General features: G+C 44.5%; 1 protein-coding gene across 12 annotated transcripts in view; it reads right to left on the bottom strand.

Annotated features, from left to right (window-relative positions):
• SCMH1 (Scm polycomb group protein homolog 1) overlaps positions 1-24034 on the bottom strand; it is a 270467-nt gene that overhangs the window by 8267 nt on the left and 238166 nt on the right. For 10 of the 12 annotated variants that reach the window (XM_072980285.2, XM_078380211.1, XM_078380213.1 and 7 more), the window contains 2 exons: positions 7011-7214; positions 5899-6041 (listed from right to left, as the gene is read on the bottom strand). In XM_072980285.2, coding sequence (XP_072836386.1) covers positions 5899-6041; positions 7011-7214 — 347 coding nt within the window. Of the gene's footprint in view, positions 1-5681; positions 5756-5898; positions 6042-7010; positions 7215-24034 lie in introns of all 12 variants that reach the window. The other 2 variants (XR_012081153.2, XR_013538465.1) reach the window with 1 other exon arrangement.

Below are 24034 nucleotides of genomic sequence, written 5' to 3'. Positions count from 1 at the left end.
CACTAATTTCTAGATTAGACTACTGTAACGTGCTCTACGTGGGGCTTCCTTTGAAGCTGATGTGGAAACTTCAAGTGGTGCAGAGTGCGGCAGCCAGACTCCTTACTGGAGTGAGAAAATACCAGCATATCTCTCCTACTCTGGCCATGCTGCACTGGCTGCCCATCTGTTTCCGCATTGACTTCAAAGTGTTAATGCTTACATATAAAGCCCTAAACGGTTTAGGACCTTGATACTTGGTGGAACGCTTACTCCCAACTAGTTCTACCCGTGTCACCCGTGCGAGCCAAGAGGTGAGGCTGAGGAGCCTGACGCCAAGGGAGGCCCGGAAAGAAAGAACTAGAAACCGGGCCTTCTCAGCGGTGGCTCCTCGTCTCTGGAATAACCTACCTCCGGAGATTCGCGCTGCACCCTCGCTGGGTACTTTTAAGAACCAACTAAAAACATGGATGTTTAGGCAGGCCTTCCCTTCCAGTTAATTCCTGTCCTCTTTCCTTTTCTCTCTCTCTTTATTTGATTTATTTTTATTTTTCCCATCTTATAGAATCATCTAATTAATTAATTGTTATAAATTTTTAGAACTTGTTATCATTTGTTGTAAGCCGCCCAGAGTGGTCGAAATGACTAGATAGGCGGGGTATAAATACAATAAATAAATAAATAAAATAAAAAAATATGGCCATGTCTCTCAACGTCGTGAAGAGAGGACCCAGTCTGTTGAGAGGAGGGTACAACAGTCAACGTTGATACAGGAGGACCAGCAGAGTGTTTCTTTGATGACTTGGCCAAGTCCTTTGTCTTTTCGGTATCGGAATGTTTCCGATGTCGATGCCTGCGGGGAGATGTCAACGTCAAAGAAGAAAACAAAGAGGCATAAACGTACTTCACCTTTCTATGATGTCAATGTCTATCCGTCGACGTCGAAGAAGAGTCAGACGAAGAATAATCTCGTCGATGTCGACGCTGATGCTTCTTTCGCCTTGGCTCATAGCGATCGGAGTCGTCCAATTGATCTCAGTGTCGACATCGAGATGTTCTTGGAAGTACTATCACCTCATGGTGTGGAGGTCTACATCAATCAGGCAAAGAGTGTTTGGGCTTGGAGGGCGTTGGTGAAGAGACGCCCATAGATGGTATTGGCTCAGCTTGTCGAGGAGGGAGCGATAAAGCTGCCTTGGACAGCAATTCACGGTCCCTGGAGGAGTCTTCTAAAATGGGAGAAGGCAACAATGCAGAAATAGGTGGTAGTTGCTTATGATGGTCCTTGGTCTTAATCGGAGCCTTTGTTTTCATCTGTTTTGTAGATTTAGAAGAAGTGGTTGAGGGAGCCTTCGACGTCGAAGCGGATTTTTTCACCGGAGCTGACTTTTTAGGTGGTTTATCAGAAGTCTTGATGAGAGAAGGTTGAGGTGAGGCATCAGGGACCAAATGGGGGGTGGCGGAGGGCGAAGTGGTCTCCATTTCTGAAGATTTAGAGGAAGATTGAGATGGTATTTAAGTCTTTGCTGTCTTGCCTTTAGAGCCGCTTTAGTAAAACTCTTACAGTGCTTGCAAGACTGAGAAAGATGGGCTTCTCCTAAACAAAAAAGACAGTGATCATGCCCGCCATGGAAAGGGAGTTTTCTGGAACAGGCAACGCACCAGCTGAAGGGGCCAGAGCGTGACATATACCAAAAGAGCAATCTGTCCACTAAAATTGAGCTGTGGGGCGAAAAGAGAAGGGCGGGAAGTCCGAAGCAACCAAAATGGCGGGAAGAGGCTGTAAGCGAAATCCAAAGGGACGATCCGCGTCGGGGCAACAGAGAGTCCGCGTCCAAAAACCAATATAATCAGTCAAAAAAGAGGATAATTTTGTGAGCTCGATGCAAGAGGTTCCACTTCGCTCAGTGGAAAAATGGAACTGAGGCTTTGGCGGGCGGAGCATGTGCAGTAGGGGCAAATTAAACTTTGCTACTTTTCTATTCAAAGCTCGAGAATATTCAGAGAGGTCCAGCCCAGGCGCTGACTTAACCCTTTTGTGTCCATTCACAGAGCTGAAGAACTATGCTTTATGAGGAATGACAGTAGGAGTGGAGTGTGGTTAGCCTGGACAAGACAAGACTAAGGAGCAATATAATAGCTATCTTCAAAAATCTGTATAGTAATCTATAGTTGGGTAGGATCTGAAGTAGTGGATTCAAATTATGAGAAAAATTTCTTCGCCTAAACATGAAACACATTTTGACCACAGGAGCTGTTTGACAGTAGAATGGACTACCCCAGAGATTGGTGGAATCTTTCAGAAATGCTTTAACTGTGGTTTTCCTGCTTTGTCAGGGAGTTGGACTCTTGAAGTCCCTTCCAGGTCTTCTGTTCTAGGATTCCATGGCTCTTCTGACTTCCTAATCTAGTCCTTTGGTCCAGATAGCCACATTCCCTTCATAACATGAGTATTTTCAGTTTCCTAGCTTTTTCACACTATGGTAGACTAGAGGGTCAGGGAGGGGGAGTTGCCATTATTTATAAAAATACCTTAGACACTGCCAGGCTCTCTGCTTTGGCAATCCCAAGCCTAGAGGCCCTCCACATGTTGGTGGGGACCAGGGATGAATTTGGGATGTCGGTGGCAACGTTGAGGTTCCCCAGGCTCCTTGTTCTGGGGGACTTCAACATCCATGCTGAGATGGAGACCACTGATCCAGCTCTTGCGTTCTTGGAAACCATGGCTTCCTTGGACATCTCCCAGCATATTAACGGCCCCACCCACATGGTGGGGCACATGCTAGACCAGGTGTTTTCCTGTTGATGTTCTTGGTGGATGGATGGTATGCTGCCACTACCAGGGCTGTTGATATGATCACACCCAAATGCTCCTTCCATTGCCAAGCCCTCCCAGCTCCCCGGTATAACCAACAATTGCAGGCAATGAAGCAGAACAGGAGGAACTGGAGAGCATCTGGAACCCTAATGTAAAAGCCGCAAAAATCATGTCAAGCATCTACTTAGCTAAGGTGAAGGCCACTAGGAGAAGACACTTCGCTATCCAGATATGTGAAGCTCAAAACCACCAACTTGAACTTTTTTGTATAGTACATGATTTATCTGGGATTGGTCACAGTGACAGGCCTCCCAGTACTATTTCATGTGACCAATTTGCGGCCTTTTAAAACCATAAAGTGGAGGCCATCCGCCGGGAGCTTGACCATCCTTCTTCTCCAGTAGACTGAGCCGAGACGTCCACTGCACCACCTTACTCAATGAGTTTAACAGTTTCAGCCTGTAACATCGGTAGAGGATGACAGGGTGCTTGACTGCTGTAGGGCCACCGTAACCTCTCTAGATCCTTGCCTGGCCTGGCTCATAAAAGCAGCAAGGCCTGTAACAACAGAATAGGCCACGGCTATTATTAATGGGTCTCTCCTTGAAGGCAGGGTTCCCTGAGCCCTCAAGGAGACACTTATTAAGCCTATTCATAAAAAAACCTAACTTGGCAGCAAACAATATTAACAACTATCAACTTATTGCCAATGTTCTCTTCCTTAGCAAGCTAGTGGAGAGAGTGGTGGCCAATCAGCTTGAGGCACTCCTGGAGGAGACTGATGCCCTTGATCCATTCCAGTCTGGTTTAATGGCATGGAGATGACATTGTTCACCCTGCAAGATGACATTTTGAGGGAGACTGACGGGGTAAAATGTACTTGTTGGTCCTCCTCGACCTATCAACGGCTTTCGATACCATCAACCATGGTATTCTCCTGGACTGGCTCTCTGGGTTGGGGATTTGTGGCCTGGGCCTGGCTCTTGTCCTTCCTTGAGGTCTGTACTCAGATAGTACAGCTTGGCAAGATGATGTCCACCCCTTGGACTCTTAATTGTGGAGTCCTTCAGGGGTTGATCATCTCCTAAATATGAGGCCCCTGGGGAAGGTCATTAGGAGTTCTGGAGCTTCATGTCACCAATATGCAGATTACACCTAGTCCTATGCTGTTCCATTCCTTGAGCGCTGCCTCGACATCATGCTGGGGTGGATGAGGGATAATTGAGACTGAACCTGGGAAAGATGGAGATCCTATGGATGGGTACCCCTAGGTTTGTGGGTGCCTCTCTCTCCTTTGGAGGGGCTACTCTCTCTGCTAAGGATGATGTTTGCAGGTTGAGTGTACTCCTGGATCCAGCGCTGTCCATGGAGCCTTCGATAGCGTCTGTGGTCCACTACGCCTATTTCCATCTAAGCGGATTGCCCAGCTACATTCCTACCTTGACACTGGGTCCCTCACCATGCTGGCTCATGCACTGATAGTCTCAAGATTAGACTACTGCAATGCTCTCTATATGGGGCTGCCCATGAGGCTGCTATGGAAACTGCATCAAGTCCAGAGTATGTAAAGAAATATCAACGTATTTCTCCCACCCTGGGCATCCTGCACTGGTTACCTGTCTGTTTCCATGCCAGCTTCAAGGTGATGGTGCTAACTTATAAGGCCCTAAATGGTTTGGGACTTCAATACCTGACAGAATGCCTTCTCCTGATGAGATCAGCCTGCCCCATACAATCTTCCCAGGCCAGGCAGTTGACAGTATTGACCCCGAGAGAGGTCTAGAAAGAGAGGACCAGAAACTGAGCCTTCTCGGCTGTCGCTCCTCAACTTTGGGATAACCTCCCATCCAAAGTTTGCCTGGCCCCTTTACTGGGAATTTTCAAACTATTGTTAAAAACATGTTTTTTCGACAAGCCTTCCTGGACCTTATAACACCTTAATACAGTGATTGGTCTTAACATTTATTAGTCTTGCTGTCTTGCTTTTATATTATTTTATGTTCTTTTAATTATTATTACTTAGATTTGTTAGTTGTTTGTGCTTATTTTGATTTTATAACTACTATATTTATTATTTTGAATTGTTCCTTGTTTAATATGTAAACCACCCAGAGTGGCCTTGGCAGCCAGATGGGCAATATAGAAGTCAAATAAACAAACAAACAAACAAACAAACAAACAAACAAACAAATAAATAAATTTTGTATGGTTTTATCCCTTTTCTAAATTATTGAAATGTCCCTCCTACGTATCATTTACTGACCTTAAAAGTTTAAAGTTAAAATACACTAACACTTTTGTTCTTACCCACTAATTAAAAAGGGCTCTCAGAAATTCTTTAACATGGCCAAGGGTGCACAAATATTTGGGTGTGCAGTTAGTTTTCTCTCCCATGACCTTTCCACACTTTAGTTATGCTCATGGTGCAGGCAAGTGTCTACCTGGGATTTATTCCTGCCAGACATAGGCCTACATCAGTGTCCCACCAATCCCCTACTGGCATGTTTCTACTTGTCATGTACTTATCTATGGTCCACCTCCCATTTATTTATCTGACTATTCAGCAATGGCACAAATGTGAATGTTTCATCTACCTACCTAGGAATATGACAAGCAATAAAAATAATGGCATTCTCCTTATTACTTAAAGTGCTACTCTGAAACAGCCAGAGCTGCATAAGTGGAAAGTAACAGTACATTTTATTGTGCAATAAAAGGGATCCTTTACAATGTCAAATCAGGTCATGTCACTTTCAGCAGGGCACGTCTACAGAGCTGCATGAGCCTTCCAAGCCAATATGACCTTTTCACCGCACACATGTAATAAGGATTGCCTGGCCCACTGCACCATTGTCACAGCCACACTTCTACTGTCAAGAATTACCCTGTTACTACTATGGCTGGTTGCTGAAGTCTGCCTCTGTATGGTGAAGGTTAGCCTGATAATGAGGACTTTCTCTAGAACACAAAAAAGGAAAGAATCTTCATTAGAATCTAACGCTTTGCACAGGTGGAACAGAATTTTTTGGGCAGTAGCACTTACAACAAAAAAGGACATCTAGCCAACCAGAGACCCACACTCCTTGAATTATCATATTTACATGTTTTCGGAAGAGATCTGCATGGGGTCCCAGCTGGGGATCAGCTTCCTTCACAAACTGCATGACGTCTTCCACTCTCCAAGCAGAAGGGTCCCGGGTGCCCAACCGTGAGGTGTCTCGAGAACCAAGGTATCTATCTGACCCTAAAATGGCAAATATAATCTTATATTTTCATGCAGAAAAAGTACATTGGTCTATACTAAAGATATTTCCAGGTAGTATTTTATAAAAGATTGCCACTTTTGGTCAATGTTACTGTTCAATTTATACTGAACACTTCTACATGATCAATATGATGGAAGGAAGGGATCAATTGCTTTTCCTCTCATATTGAGGAAAATAATACCATAAAACATGGAGCAACACATGGGAAACACTGATGCACCAGGACAATAATCTGTATAATGGTGAGACTAAATACATAATTCCAAGGAGTTCATGGACTACACAATTGCTTCAGGGAGGGAGGATAGAAGCAATATTAAAGAAGACAGATTCCTCTTTTTAATTGAAGCAACAAGATGTGCACTAATGAAATGGAAAGAACAGGGTCAACATTAAGCAGCACCTCTTCTCAAACTTAGATTACCAGATTTAAAGGAAAACTAACAACCATTCTAACATACACTTTTATTGACACAGTCTGCTTTATCAGATGCATGAAGCATTACCTCAAATTGGCAAATTTACATCTATATGTGTGGTGGAAGATGGGAATTGTAAACAGTGAGGGCAGAGGGATTTGAAATGCAGGAACTTACAATTAGTTTTTACTACCTGCTGGGACAGTAGCTGGGACAGTAACACAGACATTGTTGCATTTGCAACATTGTCCAATTATCCTTCTCCTTCCTATAAATATTTTTGGTTAAACACTTTAAAATGAACAAACCTAGAAGCTGTGCAACAGATTTAGGGATATATATCTGTCTCTCCAGCCATCCACATGGCCAACTAGAATGTAGGGAGGCTGTATGAGGAAGTAGGACTTCCTCAGCCCAAGATTTACTCAACTTCCAAACATGTCTTGTTCCTCTTTCTTGTTCATAACACTGAAAATACAAGACTGAAACTAAAAATGCTTTACAGAGAAATTGTTTTAGCTATCTTACCCCCAGCACTAAGCCTATGCAAGACAGAGATACCACATTGAGTGAGGCTTGAGGGCTGGTGAAGGTGCCTGTATCCCTGAAGTCTGTAGTCTCTTGAATTCCTGCTGGGACTGGATGCACTGACAGCATTCAAGGCAGAATCCATAGGGTCCAGGAGAGGTTCCAAAGGACCTGGGAGGCCATCATTAAAAATGAAAGTTTCACCTGGAACACACACAATCCACAAGTGAGAGATGCACCAATGCTAGGTACAATGCTGCTGTAGGCACAGACCTGTGAGCCAATCAGCAGTAAGAGCCAGGTTTCACCCAGTTAGAAAGGAAGCAGGGGTGCATGGGTGGGACATCCATTGAAGTGTTCACTTTCACTCACAACTGAGAAATAATTCTTTTGGAACGACTTTTCTAATATACCAGCACAAGTTCAAACTCTGTAAATTATGCTTCATATTTCATTCTCATTATTTATGTTTGCCCTTAAACAGAAATCTAGCTATGCAGACTTTTGGGAGCTCTTCTGAGTCTCTTTTCATGCAGGCCAACATAAGGGTGAGGCTCACAAACTTTGTTTTTATTAGCAATCTGAGAATTTGCTTCGGCTTGGGAAGGAATAATGATTCAGATTAACTCTACTTCTGTCAACATCTCTCAGCTGCCTGAAAAGGCTAATGGTGCTTCTTTTCTCCTCTTTCCTGCACCACTTAATACTAAAAATGCTTTACAGAGAGTGAGAGTAAGAGTGAGTTTAGACATTCTTGTAACCATGTCTAGGTGTTTCCTTATGCTCAGTTTCTAACTGTTTGGAAGTATATACATACTCAGTTATATCGTTTCATTTCTTCCTGCTGTTAGGAAGGAAAGCATGTATGATGGAGAAACCATATGTGGACTATATCTAACCCTCATTCAAAGAACAGTGAGAAAAGATATCGCCTCCTCCATTGCAGTCATTTGCTTCCTTTATGGAGAATGAGTAAAATAAGTAATGAAACCCACAATCACTATTATTGGTTAGTCTCACAAGGACAGGAGAGAATAGGGTTCACCCTATTACCATGCAGGACCTAATTTTAAATACAATGGAACCGCATAGAGGAAGTATGGGAAGGTCCAAAGGAATGGAGAGAGGAGTAATGATAGACAGTCTGGAAAAATTGTTAGATTGTTTACTTATGTGATTTCCCTTTTTAATATAATTAAGTAAGTACTCTTTTGCTCTCTGGAATTTTACCTTTCTCCCATCCTTACTTATTTCCCCGTACCCACACCCAACTCTTATCCTTAATGAAAATGAATTTTTTAAAAAAGAGAACAGCCAGCCTGAAAATGAGTTAGAGTTATGTGGAACCTAAAATCTTGCTCACCACTTTGTGAAATTTTAATAATTATATGCTGTTGATTCTAACTTCTGAGGACATTGCTATTAGTAAAAAAGAAATGCTACAAGGTGATTTTTAGCCATTTAAAAAGGTGCCACAGCCCACTGCCTTTGAAGCCACTGATGAAAAAAAGAAAAAGAAAAGGGTATGGAAACTGGAATTTTTTATGAGCGGCTGACTCAGAGTTATACTAAACAAAATAGAGGAACTCTGTAGCAATATTGTCTTTTTGCCACAAAAGTGGATATATGACCTTGTGCAGATTGTCATGGCACATGTGAATTATGAGGATCTGAATGGCTGAACTATGGCATCAACTTTAAATGGCCCAAACAGATGCAGTGTGTTGGTAAATCATAGCATGAGATTATGTTCAATATTCACCAATGTGGTCCATCAAAACAGTCCTCCATGATACAAAATTTCTTATTCAGATCTTACAATCTAACTTTTGATCAGTCCATATAACGGAGCAGATAAATAAATCCACCCTTTTCACTAAAACAGTGCAGTGACACTTTTCAACATTTGGAATTACGAATGTGTGCCAATTACATGGATCCTAAAAGTAGCTTCTGCTCTGTACAAGGTTACAAACACGTTTCCTTTTATAGGGCCACTGCTGGGGCTGAAGATCAACTCCTTAACTTCTTGCAGTTTTGATGCTGCTAGAACATATAGATACACTAGTGTGGTGTAGTGGATAGTGGCAGATTCAGGATGCCTGGGATTGAATCTCTGCTCAGCCATGGAAAATCACTTGTGGTGTGGAATTGGTAAAGCCACTCCTTAAATATCTCACTTACCTTAAAAGTCCTATTAGATTTGTTATACATCACTTCCAGATTGACAGCATATAGCAACAAGCAAATATGAATTTAATTCTTTTTAAAAAACCCACTGATTTATGAATATGGAATATTGTGCTTCTGTACCCGTAACTCAAAATGCCAGGAAATGGCCCACTATTGCTGCACGATATTGTTACTGCATTGCCAGCAGAAAAAAGAATGTCAAGTTTTACATAGTAAAAGATATCCTGAATATTGACAATACCAATGGTAGCAGTCAAGATGGTCTACAGCAGAGGTCCCCAACCCCCGGTCCGCGGCCCAGTGCCGGTCTGTGGTCCTAGATGGACCGGGCCTCCAAGACAGATCTCCTGGCCCATCCCCCGCATGCACTCACCCCCGCACAGCCCGTTTGTGCCTGTGCGCATGCTCCAGTATGCCCGTGCGAGCGCTGTGCTGTCATTTGCGCATGCACAGGAGCACACCTGTGTGAGTGCCGCTGTTTGCGCATGCGCACGAGCATGGGGGGGTGCCCTGCCTTCCCCAGCTGGTCCGCAGACCGAAAAATGTTGGGGACTGCTGGTCTACAGAATACCTTTTTCTGCTCACTACCATTCAATTTGTTGAAAAACAGTCCTGATAATTGATTTGTTGAGGTGAGAAGTGGTTAACTGATGAAAAAAGAGCCAGTTTTTTTCCCTTGCATGGTGTCACTTTGTGAATGGTAGGCGACTTGTTCAAAACCTTGACATTAGCCTGTGAACTATCTCAGGTTCCATGATCCCCATACTATTTCATATATACGTGAAAAACCTGAAAGAGGCTCTCCAGAATTTTATGGTCTGGTACCACTGGTGTGCTGATGACACCTAACTCCATCTGGTTTTTAAGATCTTCCAGGAGGCCCTTCTCTCAGACCCCAGTATGTGGTTACCCAGCTCTCCAGTCGCTGCCAATTCACCCTTGAATCTACCTTACTCTCTTAGTTCAAATTCTACTTGTAAAAATAACTTTATAGTTATTATGTGTTTCTCTTTCATCTATTTAAATATCTAGTGTTAAAAATGATAGCATTCTTGAATGAACAGCAAATCAAGGAGTTAAAACTTTTTCCTTAGCCTTGAACAAATGAGTTCTCAATGCAGAAGACTGAACTCCTTTCAATGAGGTTAGTGCAGAAGGTTAGGGAAATGTTTTTCCAGCTACAGGGCATTGTTATCCAGCTTCTAGGCATGTCAGAAAGAATACAGTGTTGTAAATATCAACCTACTCACAAGCCTGTAAAGGGTCATTTTAAAGAAATAGTACATACCCATTACCATAGATATCAGATCAGTAAACAGAATCTCATAAATTCTTGACATACAGCACATGTTACAAGTCACATGTTCACTGGGAAGAAGTTGTAGATATGAAAGAAAGATGAATGGTATCTTCTTATGGATATACTTGAGAAACACAACATTTCTAATTCTTTGGATGTGGTTTACAACAAGCCAGGCAACTTCTAAGGGGCTGGGAACCCTTGGTATCCACTCCTGATGTTTGGTGGGCTGCACCACAGTCTCTCAATTTTTCACTTCTCCCAGAAACCTTGGGTGAACCATTTGCCATTTATGTCATGCACCCTGACTAGTTAGCAATAGGAAGTGACAGGCTGGTCCAGTCTCTTTAAAAGGTTATCTCAGGATTAAATGAGGCCTGAAGGCAAAATAACATTTAATTGGCATGTTTCATCCCTTGTAGATACTAGGATGAAATTGGTGAGGAGGTAACACGTAACCACAAATTGGGGCCTGAGAGACTGAGAAAAGGGCCTCCTGGAAGATCTTAAAAAGCAGATGGAGTTAGGGGTCATCAGCACACTGGTGGTACCAGGCCACAACATTCTGGAGAGCCTCTTTCAGATTTTTCTAATCGAAAAGTTCCAAGCACGATGGTGGTAAAATGGAACAGAGGGCTGAGGTGGCTGGAGCATGTGTGATAGGGGCAACTCTAAACTTTGTTACTTTTTCAGAAAAGCTCTAGAAGATTCGGAGAAGACCAGTGCAGGCGCTGTTAAACCCATTTGTTTGCATTCACAGAGGCCACAAAGAAGAACCCTGAGATACTTCACAGGCTAATGATCAAGGTGCTGAACAGGAGTTCCCCAGCATTGCTACCATTCACAAAGTGAAACCACACAAGAAAAAATCCCATAAGCTAACTTCTTTCTCCATCAGTTAACTACTTCTCACCCAAACACAAAGCCTGTCAGGGCTGTTTTTCCACAAACGTGAATGGTAGTGAGCAGAAAAAGGTATCCTGTAGACCATCTTGATTGCTGCCATTGGTGTTGTCAACATTCAGGCTGCCCTTTGCTATGTAAAGTTTGGCATCCTTTTTCCTGCTGGCAACACGGCATGATACTGTGCACCACTAGGGACATTTCCTGGCTTTTTAAATTGCGGGCACAGATGTACAATACCCCACATTTATAAACCAGTTGTTTTTAGAAGAACTGAATTTCCTGACTTTTAAAAATGTGAGTTCAAATATACATATCCTACATACAAATTCAATCAAAAATTTCCCTCATGTAGACTTACCCAGTGGTAGAAGATTCCAGGCAATGAGCATATGACAATGAGCATACTGTGGTTACTGGGAGAAGACAGAAATGAGAACAGCTTGGATGTGGCTGTAATCCCAACATATTTTGAAGGGCTGTTTTAGACTTAATGAAATGGGGTAGCACAAGTGTGAGCTGGTACAACACATACAATAGATACACTCTTTAGCCTCTTGATTAGACTAATGTCACTCTGCCTGCTCTGCCAAATGCAGACTTGAAAGCTATGCTCCAATTCCTAATCCCTTTCTTTCAGTTAGGCAAGCTAAGGAAGAAAAATACATTGGACTGAAAACTCTACAGACATGTTGTGTGCTCCCCCCCATAAATATGTCAGTTTGCTTTTTGAAATAAGAAAAAGGAAAATATTGGATTTAACAGAGTGTCCCTGAAAACCAAGGTCAAAAGCATCCATATTATGTGAAATCAAATTTAAAATGGACAAAAATCAAATTTAAAATGTGGTGTTGGTAGAGATACTAAAGGCAGCCAGAAAAGTGGGTGCTCAATCAAATAAAGTCTGAACTTGAGAAAAAAATGAGCTGCTTGAGCCTATCCTACCATGCATGTATAGTGGAAATACAAAAGTGATCAGAATAGACTATATTGCTGGGAAAAGTAGAATGGAGCAGGAGAAAACAGGAAACTAAAACGAGATGGGTTGACTCAGTAAAGGAAGCCACAGATGTTAGTTTCCATGATCTGAGCAAAACCTAAAGCTCAGATCAGACAATAACGGCTGCTGTTTCCTTACTTGCAAGTAAACTGGGTAAAACTTGCTTTGAGATCATACCCAGCCACAAAGCAAAAATAGAGTAATTTTACAGCTTAAATGAGTGAGCTGCTGAATATTATTCTCTTTTTGAAAGTATCTTTTAATATATTTTCACAGGAAGCAGTTTAAAGTGTTTTGCCAGAGTGCTTAATTGCTTTGTTTCAGAGTGGCAGAGTCAAAAGGTTAATCTATTTAGAATCTTGGAAAACTTTAAAGAGAAAGTTGTAAACTCAGCATTTTTATGGCTTAAAAAGTACTAGAATGACTTTGTGTCAAAGAAAAAAAGAACATGCCAGGGATACTTTTCTTTCCAGGTATGCTAACTTCCTCTTATAAATTTATTTTAAATTAACCAGAGATTTCTGGTCACTTGGTTTTGGATTAGGTAAAACTTACTTTTTAAAAAAAAAATCACTCTTTTCAGAGTTACCTGGTAGAATATGTTTTTTTCAAGCTGTGCAAGTATCATGACTGGGCTGTTGCCCAGTCATAATGCATGCTCAAATGTATGTAGAAAAATAAAACAACTACCTGCTGTAAGGATGGAACCTAGTATTGAGAAACAGCACTGTTTTTGGTAATTTAAATAACCTGGAAACCTCAGAGGAATGCTGCATTGAGGGAGTTAGTAATTTATAGGATTAAAATTAGTAGACTACCATTAATCCACCACACAAATAGGAATAACCCAGAGGGGGAAAAAAAGGATGGAAATCACTTCCACCCAAGACAAAATAAGAGGTTACCTACCTGTAACTATGGTTCTTCGAGTAGTCCTCTGTGAATTCACACTAATGGGTTAACCTGCGCTTGAGCAGAGCAGCTTTTGGAAACTTCCACAGCTTTAAGTACTTAGCGCTGGGACCTCCCCTACACCTGGCTATATAACTCCACCCCCGGCCCAGTGCTTCAGCTCTTAAGGAACTGACCGCCGTGGCCCAATATGCCATGGCACACATGACGGACAGCGGGGAGGAGGGTGGGACGTGTGAATTCACAGAGGACTACGTGAAGAACCAAAGCTACAGGTAGGTAACCTCTTTTCTCCTTCGTGTCCTCTGTGAATACATACTGAGTGATTGGCAAGCTGACCAACCAGGAGAAGGGACGTCACAAAAGTGCAGAAGCCAGGACAGCTCACCCTACTGCAGCCTGAGCCTTCGGCCAGACAACCAGGCGGTAGGGTGAGATGAAGGGGGACGGGCAGCGCGGCAGACATCCGTGACGTCCACGTGACAGAGGATGCCACAGCTCTAGCAGAGTGTGCTCTCACTGATTATGGAAGAAGAGTTTCTGCCAAATCATAGGGAAGGCGGATGGACTGGACCATCCAGCTAGACATGGTCTAAGAGGAAGCTACTGCTCTGAAGGAGAGCCAGCAAAGGTGACAGAGAGATGTTGTGAGACAGAGCATGCTTCACATCTAGAGCGTGCAGAGCTGTCTCAAGCAGTGAAGATGGTGTGCGAAAAAAACCAGGAAGGACAGCTGGCTGGTTCAAGAGGAAGGCGGAAAATACCTTAGGCAAGAAGGTAAGGCCTGCCCGTAAGGTTAATTTGCAGAAAGGAGGGCTGGCTTTTAGTGTAGCCAGTCCTCCAGCCCTGCAAGCTAAGGAGAATGCCAGGAGAAAGGCAGCCTGGAAGGTTGCCAAAGATTTAACTGGAGATACCATATTTTCCAGGCTGTGGAGAAATAGTGTGCAGGTAGAACGGGCCAGTCCCCAGCAAACAAGTGAAGGAGAAACCGAAGGAATACGACCAGAGACATTGGCCTAGTAGGCAAATGTCTAGTAGGCCAATGTCATCTTCATGCAAGGGGACAGAACGCCTACCCATGAATGGAGTAGGTCAAGGTGGTAGAAGGTGTGCAAGCATGATGGAGCACATCCATTACTGTCAGGGAAGACTCCAAGCTGACAGGTAGGGGAACCCGAGATCAGGATGAGACATCCAACCCCTGTCCCAAGACAGTAGGTGAGGGACCAGGTGCAGCGTGATGTATGCTGCAGGTCCCAGGAGCAGGATCGAGAACCATGGCTAGCGAGGTGACCAAGCACGACGGTTGCACCCTTATGGTGGAATTGAACAAGCCTTTGAAGAAGGGGGAAAGGGTGAAACCTGTAAAGGAGGCCCCATGACCAATTGGTCAGGAAGGCAACCCCTAGGGAGGTGCAGCCGACACAATTTTGGAAGCCAAATATGTCACACTACTTGTTTGTTCGAGATGTGAAAGCAGCCATGTCCTGAGTCCCCCAACAACGACAGAGGCAATGAAAGATGGAACCTTCGAGGACCCGCTCGTGAGAGCAGGACTGCAGTCTGCGAAGAAGGACTGACATGGAATTGTTCTCGCCTGCCAAATGTACAGCCACTGGATAAATGTGGCGAGCAAAACAGCATTCCGAAAGAAGGTGTAACTAGCAAGTGCCCCCCTGCTTGTCCATATAATAAACTGTAGTGATACAGTCCGATGCAACATGGACCACCCGACTCCAGAGCAGGGACTCAGAGGCCCAAAAGGCCGTGGTGAGCGGCAAGGAGCTCCAACACAGTGATATGCAGGCTGGCTACTATCATGGACCAGCGGTCAAGGGCAACGTGGTGGTGAAGCCAAGCCCTCCACAGCCTAATGGGCTGGTATCTGCCACTGACCGAACCAACTGGGTCAACAGACCAAAGGGTCTCCTTAACTGTAGGGTGTGTGTGTGGGGAGTGTCCATCGATCCAGTTGTGCAGCGAGTTCTGGAGTCACCTGGAGCAACATGGATGGGCGGTCGCAAGAGATCTGAAAGTGAGAGAAACCAGGCTTAAAGGGATAGCATCCTCAATCGAGCAAGCCGTCCCACAGCTGTAGTAAATGCCATCAGTCTCATGAGTCACTGGACCTGTAAGGCAGGGAAACAAGCACCTGAAGAAAAAAGGTGCGTAACAAATCATGCATTTTCACAGACTTGTTGTCAGGGGAAAAGCTTGCATCAAGAAAGCATCCAAAGTCACATTAATACAATTTACACAGTGTGTAGGGTGCAAAGTCAACTTCATCCTGTTGACCTATAGTCCTAATGCTGACAAAAGGGACAGTGTCAAGGACGTGTGCTTACCAGCCTGTGACTTGGACTCCGCGACCAGGAGCCAGTAATCCAAACATGGGTAAACAGTGGTTCCCCCAACTGAAACCCTGAGAAAGCGTTGACAGACCAACCAGATGCCTGCATGAAAATGAGCATCTTACGATAAACCAACCCCCCTGGACGTAATTAGTTAATAACAGAGTCCAAAATCAAGGATGGGCCAGAGCTCCCATCCTTCTCTCTCTCTCTCTCTCTCTCTCTTTTTTTTTGGGGGGGGCGTTGGGGTGGAGGTGGCCATAACGCAGCCTGTGACAGGGGGTATATCGAAGTTAGTGGCAAAGCTGGTAGCTACGATAGAAAGTACCAGGGTGTCAAACGGACTGATTGGTCAACAACAGAGAAGTAAAGAGACTGCTCAGTTTTGCAGTCCTGCCTGCAGTTCTGCCAGTCAGAGCACTGCCTGCCCACATGTCTAGGGGCAGCAGCTGGTAACTTTGGGGTTGAGGCCTTTGACGTTCCCAGGATGCCATAGGCTGATAGGAACATCTTCAGGCTCTTGCGGTTGTTATGCTGCAAATGACTGTGTAGCTTTCTAGAGCTTGAGCAGGTTATCAAGAATAACATAAGTTTTCTGATTAAAAAGCCCTACACCAACAAACAGCAGGTCCTAACCCATCAGTTGTTTAGATGCTGGTTTAAGGCATGTCAAGGAGCAGTGTGCTCGTGACGCCCCGGCATCAGTGCCTCCTAGTGATGTGGGAGGCCTGAACTGTAAAGGTGCACAGGAGCAACCTGCAGAACGGTAGTGCCAAATTCAAAAAGTGGTGATGGTAAGCACCCATGGCAGAGGAGTAAGTAGCTACATAGCGGCCAAAAAGAATAAAAATGCCGACTAAAGTACTCGCTATCTGTTAACAGTAAAGGAGGGTGACTATCTGTGACAACTGAGATGGGTGTAGGAAGATTTAGTTGGAAAATCTCCCCCCCCCCCATAAGAGTCACAATCCTGAATAAGCCCTCGTGACAAACAGGGAAGAAGTCCGTCCCAGTATGAGCTTGACCAAGCTCAGTCTCAACACAGTCAGCAGAATGGAGAGGGCTGAAACCACGAACACTTTGCTGCCGGCACCAAGTTTGAGGGAGCAGTACACCTGTGAAGCATATGTGGAGGTGCAAAGCACTCCTTAGCCCGAGACTGGTCCTGCATGAACGTGCCAACGTGATAGGACTGCCTTGAGGAAAATTACCTGGGCCCACCCGACAGCGGCAAGGTTCTTGGGTTGACTCCTATGAACGTATACCGGCAGCTGAGGCTGCAGGCCCTTTTTTGTGTCAATTTATCAGCCACCAACAGGTGCTACTCCAACAGGAATATTGCTGATTGGCAGGGCTAGCAGTGGGAATCGCTGCCCCCCGCCTTTTGCAAAGGCAAAGCTAGGGCTGCCAAATGTTGCCAGAAAGCTTTCGCTATGGCACCTAACTGATTCTGGGAATAGTGGTTGTGTGAACAAGCCCCTTGAGGGCCGTTTGGTGCCAAACCACCCGAGGGTGGTAGCCCAGTCAGGCAAATCACTGACAAGTAGGGCTAGCTGCGGGAGCTGAAGGGGCCCATTCTATGCCAAAAGGCAAAAACAAGGCTTACCGCATGTCACCGGAACATCAACAGTAGTGGTCTCAAAAATGTGGCCCTGGGGCCATTTGTGGCCCGCCGGATAATAGTTTGTTGCCCCCGCCTTTCCTGCCCCTGAAGCGACCACCCGCCCTCTGCTGTCAAGAGTAAAAAAAAGGCCTCACCTCGCTCACTGGCTCTCTCCCAAGACAGCACCTCTTGCACCCCCCATCCGGAACTGCAGCCTGCCAGCCAGCCTACCTGTCTGCCGGCTGCAGTTCCGGATAGAGGGTGTAAGAGGTGCTGTCTTGGGGGAGAGCCAGCGAGTGAGGCGCATTGCCGGCCCTTTTCCCCAAGTGCCCGAGCAGGCGCCGAGCGATGCCTGAGAGCAGAGCTTGCTCCCAGCCTGTCCTCGAAGAGCGCCTCCAACAGCGCTGCCAACAGCTGCTGCTGCCACCACCACCACTTCCTGGGAAGTGGCTCTGTGGCACTCTTTCTCTCTCAGCATCCCCAGCACCAGGCCGGCCAGTGGCCGCCTCAGCACCTGGCGGTGCTCCTCCTCCTCCTTCTCTTTGTCCTGCTTCAGTTGCCTCGGCTCTGGAGGCTGCCTCGCAAAGTTTGCTCCTCTGTCATGGTGGGGGTAGCTGCTGCTGCTGAGTACACCTTTTTTTGAGGGGAGCCCTCAGAGGAAGGTTTCCAGACCTACGTGTGTGTGTGTGTGTGTGTGTGTGTGTGTGTGTGTGTGTGTGTGTGTGTGTGTGTGTGTGTGTGTGTGTGTGTGTGTGTGTGCATGCACGCCTGCCCGCAAGCACCTGTGGGAGGGCCGCCCTGTTTAATTTTGTGGGTACTGATGGGGGCTTTTCTCCTTTGGCAAGGTGATTCTGTGAGGGTTTTTAAAAAATTTTATGTCGTGCCCTCCCCCCCCCAGCTAGGCGGTCACTGGCGCTCCCTCCCTTTTCCGCTTCTTTGTCCTCATGGAACTGGAGGGGTCGGGGCCGGCGATGAGGGCTCGCACGCCCCTCCTCCTCCTCCTCCTTCTTGGAGCCCTAGCCAGGCTAAGGAAACTCCTGGGTGGCTTTCTTGGGCTCTTGCTCTGCTTGGTGGAAAATCTGATACGGCCCAGCCTCACCCAGACTCTGCCTCCAGTGGCCCCCAGGTAAATTGAGTTTGAGACCCCTGATCTACAGCCTCGGCGTGCAGGTCTATCCAGAATCCGGATCATGAAGGAGGGCTGTCGTGCACCAACCACACGCAGAGGCGTTTGCCCCATGTTAGGAGAATCACTGACAGGCGGGGAAGGCGACCGGTGCTGCAGGAGGCCCTTTCTTCTCCAAGGGCAGGGCTGCAGATGCCCAACTCACTGCAGGTTAAAAAGCTGTATCAATGAGCCCCTTGAAACAAGAGGGCTGTTCCGTGCCAACCTCCGAAGAGGCTGTACCCCACTGACAACCTTGGGCCTCCAGATGTTCTTGGACTTCAACTCCCAGAAATCCTGGCCAGCAGAGATGGTGGTGAAGGCTGCTGGGAGTTGTAGTTTATTTATTTATTTATTTATTTATTTATTTATTTATTTATTTATTTATTTAATTAATTTAATTTAATTTAATTTAATTTAATTTAATTTAATTTAATTTAATTTAATTTAATTTATATGCCGCCCACTCTACCCAAAGGTCTCTGGGCGGCTTACAACAATTAAAATTCAATACAATAAAATATAAAATGATGAAAATACAATTAAAATACGATTAAAATACAATTAAAATTGCCATCATCAAGACCCACAGTTGATGTTATTTCAATTAAAAGCCTTCTGGAACAGGAAGGTTTTGACCTGGTGCCAAAATGTCATCAGTGTCAGCGCCAGACGAATTTCAGTCGGGAGGGCGTTTCATAGTCTGGGGGCAGCTGCCGAGAAGGGCCTTTGTCTACAAGCCCTCCCTCTTGAGGATGGCTCTTTCAAAAGGGCCCCCTGGCTAGATCTTAACTGCCGGGTAGGCTCATATGGACAGAGGCGGTCCTTCAAGTATCCAGGGCCCAAGCTGTTTAGGGCTTTATATGTCAAAACAAGCACTTTGAATTGGGACCGGGCAGCAACTGGTAACCAATGTAAATTAGACAGAATCAGCTTGATGTGCTCTCTAGAGGCCCCACCACTCACCAGCTACGCAGCTCGATTCGGGACCAGTTGCAGTCGCCGGACCGTCTTCAAAGGCAGCCTCACGTAGAATGCATTGCAATAATCTATAAGAGATGTTACCAGTGTGTGTGTAACTGTCATGAGACTCCGCTCGTCCAGGTAGGGCCATAGCTGGTATAATTTCCGCAGCTGAAGGAAGGCACCCCTGGCCACCGAGTCCACCTGGGCTTCCAAAGTTAGACTGGGGTCCAGGAGCACCCCCAGGCTGCGGACCCTGTCCCTTAGGCAGATTGTAACCCCATTCAGGGCAGGGAAACGGCCCTCCAACCTGTCCGGCGAAGCACCCACTAACAGCACTTCCGTCTTGTCTGGATTGAATTTCAATTTATTAACCCTCATCCAGTCCATTATCAGGTCCAGACACGAGTACAGCACAGAAACCGCCTCACCTGGATTGGTGGAAAACGAGAAGTAGAGCTAAGTGTCGTCAGCATATTGCTGACTCCTCAGCCCAAACCTCCTGATGACCTCTCCCAGCGGTTTCATGTAGATGTTAAACAGCATGGGGGACAGTATCGAGCCCTGAGGAACCCCGTGACATAAACGCCATGGGGCAGAACAACTGTCCCCCAGAACCACCCTCTGGACACGGTCAGCTAGGAAGGAGCGGAACCTCTGTAAAACAGTGCCCCCAACTCCCAACCCAGCCAGCCTATCCAGAAGGACACCATGGTCGATGGTGTCGAAAGCCGCTGAGAGATCCAGGAGTGTCAACAGGGTCACACTCCCCCTGTCTTTCTCCCGGCAAAGGTCATCGTACAGGGCGACCAAGGCAGTCTATGTACGAAAACCCACCCTGAAACCTGATTGAAATGGATCCAGAAATTCAAGAACATCTGGAGGCCCAAGGTTGTGGACCACTGCTCTAATATGTCAATGACAACTAATTAAAATAGGGTGAGAGACAGGAGGAGGCATTTCCACTAAACAGGTCATATATGCTTTCCAAGAGTAATCTGTCCTATGTGAAATATTACTTGTATGTAAAAAGATACAGGGCGACTTAAAAAGAGAAAATTAAGATTTTCTGCTTTCTATATTCAGTGTGCTGACATTTCTACCTCAAACAACAAGAAATCTTCCTAAAAACTCAGTTGGCTCAAAGAAAGATTGCATCTATCTCAGCACCCTGCTTCCCTGTATCTTATTAGATGAAGGGTAGAAAACCCCTGTCAGCCAAGAAGTCAGATTCAGTTTCTGATAAGATGCTTGGGGCTGTACTCCAGTTGTGGGAAGACCCAAAAGCAAAAGGTTGGGACTAAAATAGCACATATTAGCTTAAAGCTCTCACTGCCAGTAACTAAACATTTGTTGTTCTCATGTGCTATTAAGTCACATCCAAATTATAATGGCCCTATGATGATGTTATCTCCAATATCTCCTATTATTGCTCAGATTTTGTAAACTGAAGGCTTTGCAGGATTGTACAGGCAATCCATCACACATTTGGTCTTCCTCCTTTCCGAACTCTTTCTTCCATTATTATCTTTTACAGTGAGCCTTGTTTCATCATGATGTGCCCAGAATTGAAAAGTCCAAATTTTGTCATTTTTGCTTCTAGAAGGAGTTCTAGAAGGAATATTTTAATTAATTAATTAATACCCCACCCATCTAGACCGAAGTCTACTCTGGGCGGCTAACAACACATTTATAAAAACAATAATAGTATAAAATAAAATAAAACAGCAATTTAGGGATATAAACTGATCAAAAAGAACAGAGAGAATAAAAAGGGAGGTGGAGCTCAGTATACGTATGTCAAAAATATGCATTTCTGCACAGAAACACAGGAGGAGGAGATGGGTTGTCCCATCAAGAGCATCTGGATCAATCTGACTGGGGCAAAAAACAAAAGGAACTTGGTAGGTGGAGTCTAGTATTAACTGCCCAATCAAAGAGGAAGCGGACAAAACTTTTGAAAAACAAATTCCAGGGTTTTCAAAGAGACACGATGTAGTAGTGATGGGAGATTTCAATTATCCAGATATATGTTGGGAGGCAAATTCTCCCAAGTATAGCCCTTCCAAGAAATTCCCGGCTTGTGTAATTTTCTCCTACAAAAAGTGGAGAAAGAAATTAGAGGATTTACTAACCTTGACTTCATTCTGACCAACAGATGACTTAGTGGCGGAAGTGCCAGTAAGGGGAACTTTAGGCGAGAGTGACCATGTCCTTCTAGAATTCTTAATTTCAAAGGAATGAAAAGCAATGTGTAGCCACACACTTCTGTTTTTTTTAAAAGCCAATTTTAATAATCTCAGAACAAGGATAAGTAAGGTCTCATGGCAGGAGATCCTAACAAGAAAAGGAGTCCAAGAAGGGCGAGCTCCTTCCAATTCAATGGAGATTGAAAAATATGAGCATGAGCAGAATCTGAAGTATACCTGATTTACTTATTCTCTAACCAGATATAGGTTTAGAAAGCACGCCTGAGGTTTCCAGGTAAATTAAAACTATGTATATGAGATAACCTCAGAAACTGGATCAGGACATTCAGGGATGCTAATTAAACTTTTGATTGTCACAAATTGGGTGGAATAGCTACTGCCCTGTTTCTGGAAGACAGGAACAAAATTCTAAATGATCTAGACAGGCTTGAGCACTGGGCTGAAAACAACAGAATGAAATTCAACAGGGATAGGTGCACAGCAAACACACAGTTACAAGATGGGGTGATACCTGGCTCAGCTATACTACAAGTGAGAAGGATCTTAGAATCATTGTAGAGCACAAGCAGAATATGAGCCAACAGTGTGATGTGGATACAAAAAAGGCGAATGCTATTTTAGGCTGCATTAACAGAAGTATAGTCTCCAAATCCCGTGAGGCACTAGTTCCCCTCTATTTGGCACTGGTTAGGCCTCATCTTGAGTACTGTGGCCAGTTTTGGACACTACACTTCAAGAAGGATGCTGACAAACTGGAGCAAGTTCAGAGGAGGGCAACAAGAACGATCAGGGGGCTAGAAGCCAAGTCCTATGAGAAAAGATCAGAAGAAGTGGGCATATTTAGCTTAAAGAAAAGAAGACCGAAGGGAGACATGATCACATTTTTCAAATATCTGAGAGGCAGGATTTGTTCTTGATCATTCCAGAGTGCAGAACACGCCACAATCGGCTCAAGTTACAGGAAGTCAGATTTTGGTTGAAAATCAGGAAAAACTTCCTGTTAAAGCAATATGGCAATGGAACCAATTATTTTAAGACACAGTGAGCACTCCAACACTGGAGGCATTCAAGAGAAATTTAGACAACTATCTGACAGATATCCTTTGATCTGGATTCCTGCATCGAGCAGGGGGTTGGACTCAATGGCCTTGTAGGCCCCTTCCTACTTTATTATTCTATGATTACTTTTTTCTGTCAGTAATATGTTGTTATCTGCAAACCTTCATATAGGTAAAGGTTCCCCTTGACAAATTGTCCAGTCATGTCTGACTTTAGGGGGCGGTGCTCATCCCCGTTTCCAAGCCGTAGAGCCAGCGTTTGTCCATAGACATTTTCCATGGTCACGTGGCTAGCGTGACTAGACACAGAGTGCCATTACCTTCCCACTCTGGTGGTACCTATTTACCTACTCACAATTTTCACATGCTTTTGAACTGCTAGGTTGCCAGGAGCTGGGACAAGCAATGGGAGCACACTCTGTTGCGTGGATCTGAACTGCTGCTCTTTCGATCTTGCAGTCCAGAGGCTTCGCGGTTTAACCCACATTGCCACCACGTCCCTCAAACCTTCATGTACCTTCCACCTATTTTCACCCCTTTCATTTGAATCTAATATTCTTTGCAGATTGAACAGATAGAGAGATAAAATACATCCTTACCTATGAGAAATCAATCTGTTTTGCGATTTATTTATTTATTTATTTATTTATTTATTTATTTATTTATTTATTTATTTATTTATTTATTTATTTATTTATTTATTTATTTATTTATAATATCCTAACAGTAGCTTTTTGTCCAGAATATAGGCTTATGGATCAGGACAATCAAGAACAGACCAGAGCCTTTCATGACCTACACAGTCAAATGGCTTGCTGTTGCCAAATATACAGTTGCCAATGTATATTTGCAGAATTATTTCTTATGCCTCCTCCTTTCCAGAATCTAGCTTGAACAGTAGGTGTTTCACACACTGTATATGGTAAAAGTTTTTGTTGCAATATTTGAATATCACTTAGCTTGCATGAAAAATTAATACAATGGTACTACATTTTCTGAAGACAGGAGGGCCTGGCGTGCTCTGGTCCATGGGGTCACGAAGAGTCGGACATGACTAAACAACTACTACATTTTCTGCACTTCTTGGGAGTTGTTTCTCAGAGATTGGAATGTATATTGCATATTTCCAGTCTGTGGGCCATTGTTTTGTTTTCCACATTTTTTGGCATGTTCTTGTCAAGATCTGCAGCTTGACACAGTTATATTGGTATCCGATCTATTCCTGGTGGTTTATTTTTTCCTAGGGTTTTCACAGCAGCTTTGACTCACATTCTAGAAACTGCAGGTTCTTCATCATAGGATGCTTCTTCCAAGGAATCTGACCCCCAAGGATGTCACAAAATGTTGGAGTTGCGGGTTGCTTTAT

The sequence above is a fragment of the Pogona vitticeps genome, chromosome 9, assembly GCF_051106095.1.
Source record: "Pogona vitticeps strain Pit_001003342236 chromosome 9, PviZW2.1, whole genome shotgun sequence".
NCBI classification, from domain to species: Eukaryota; Metazoa; Chordata; class Lepidosauria; order Squamata; family Agamidae; genus Pogona; species Pogona vitticeps.
This window is presented reverse-complemented; position numbering and strand designations above follow the sequence as displayed.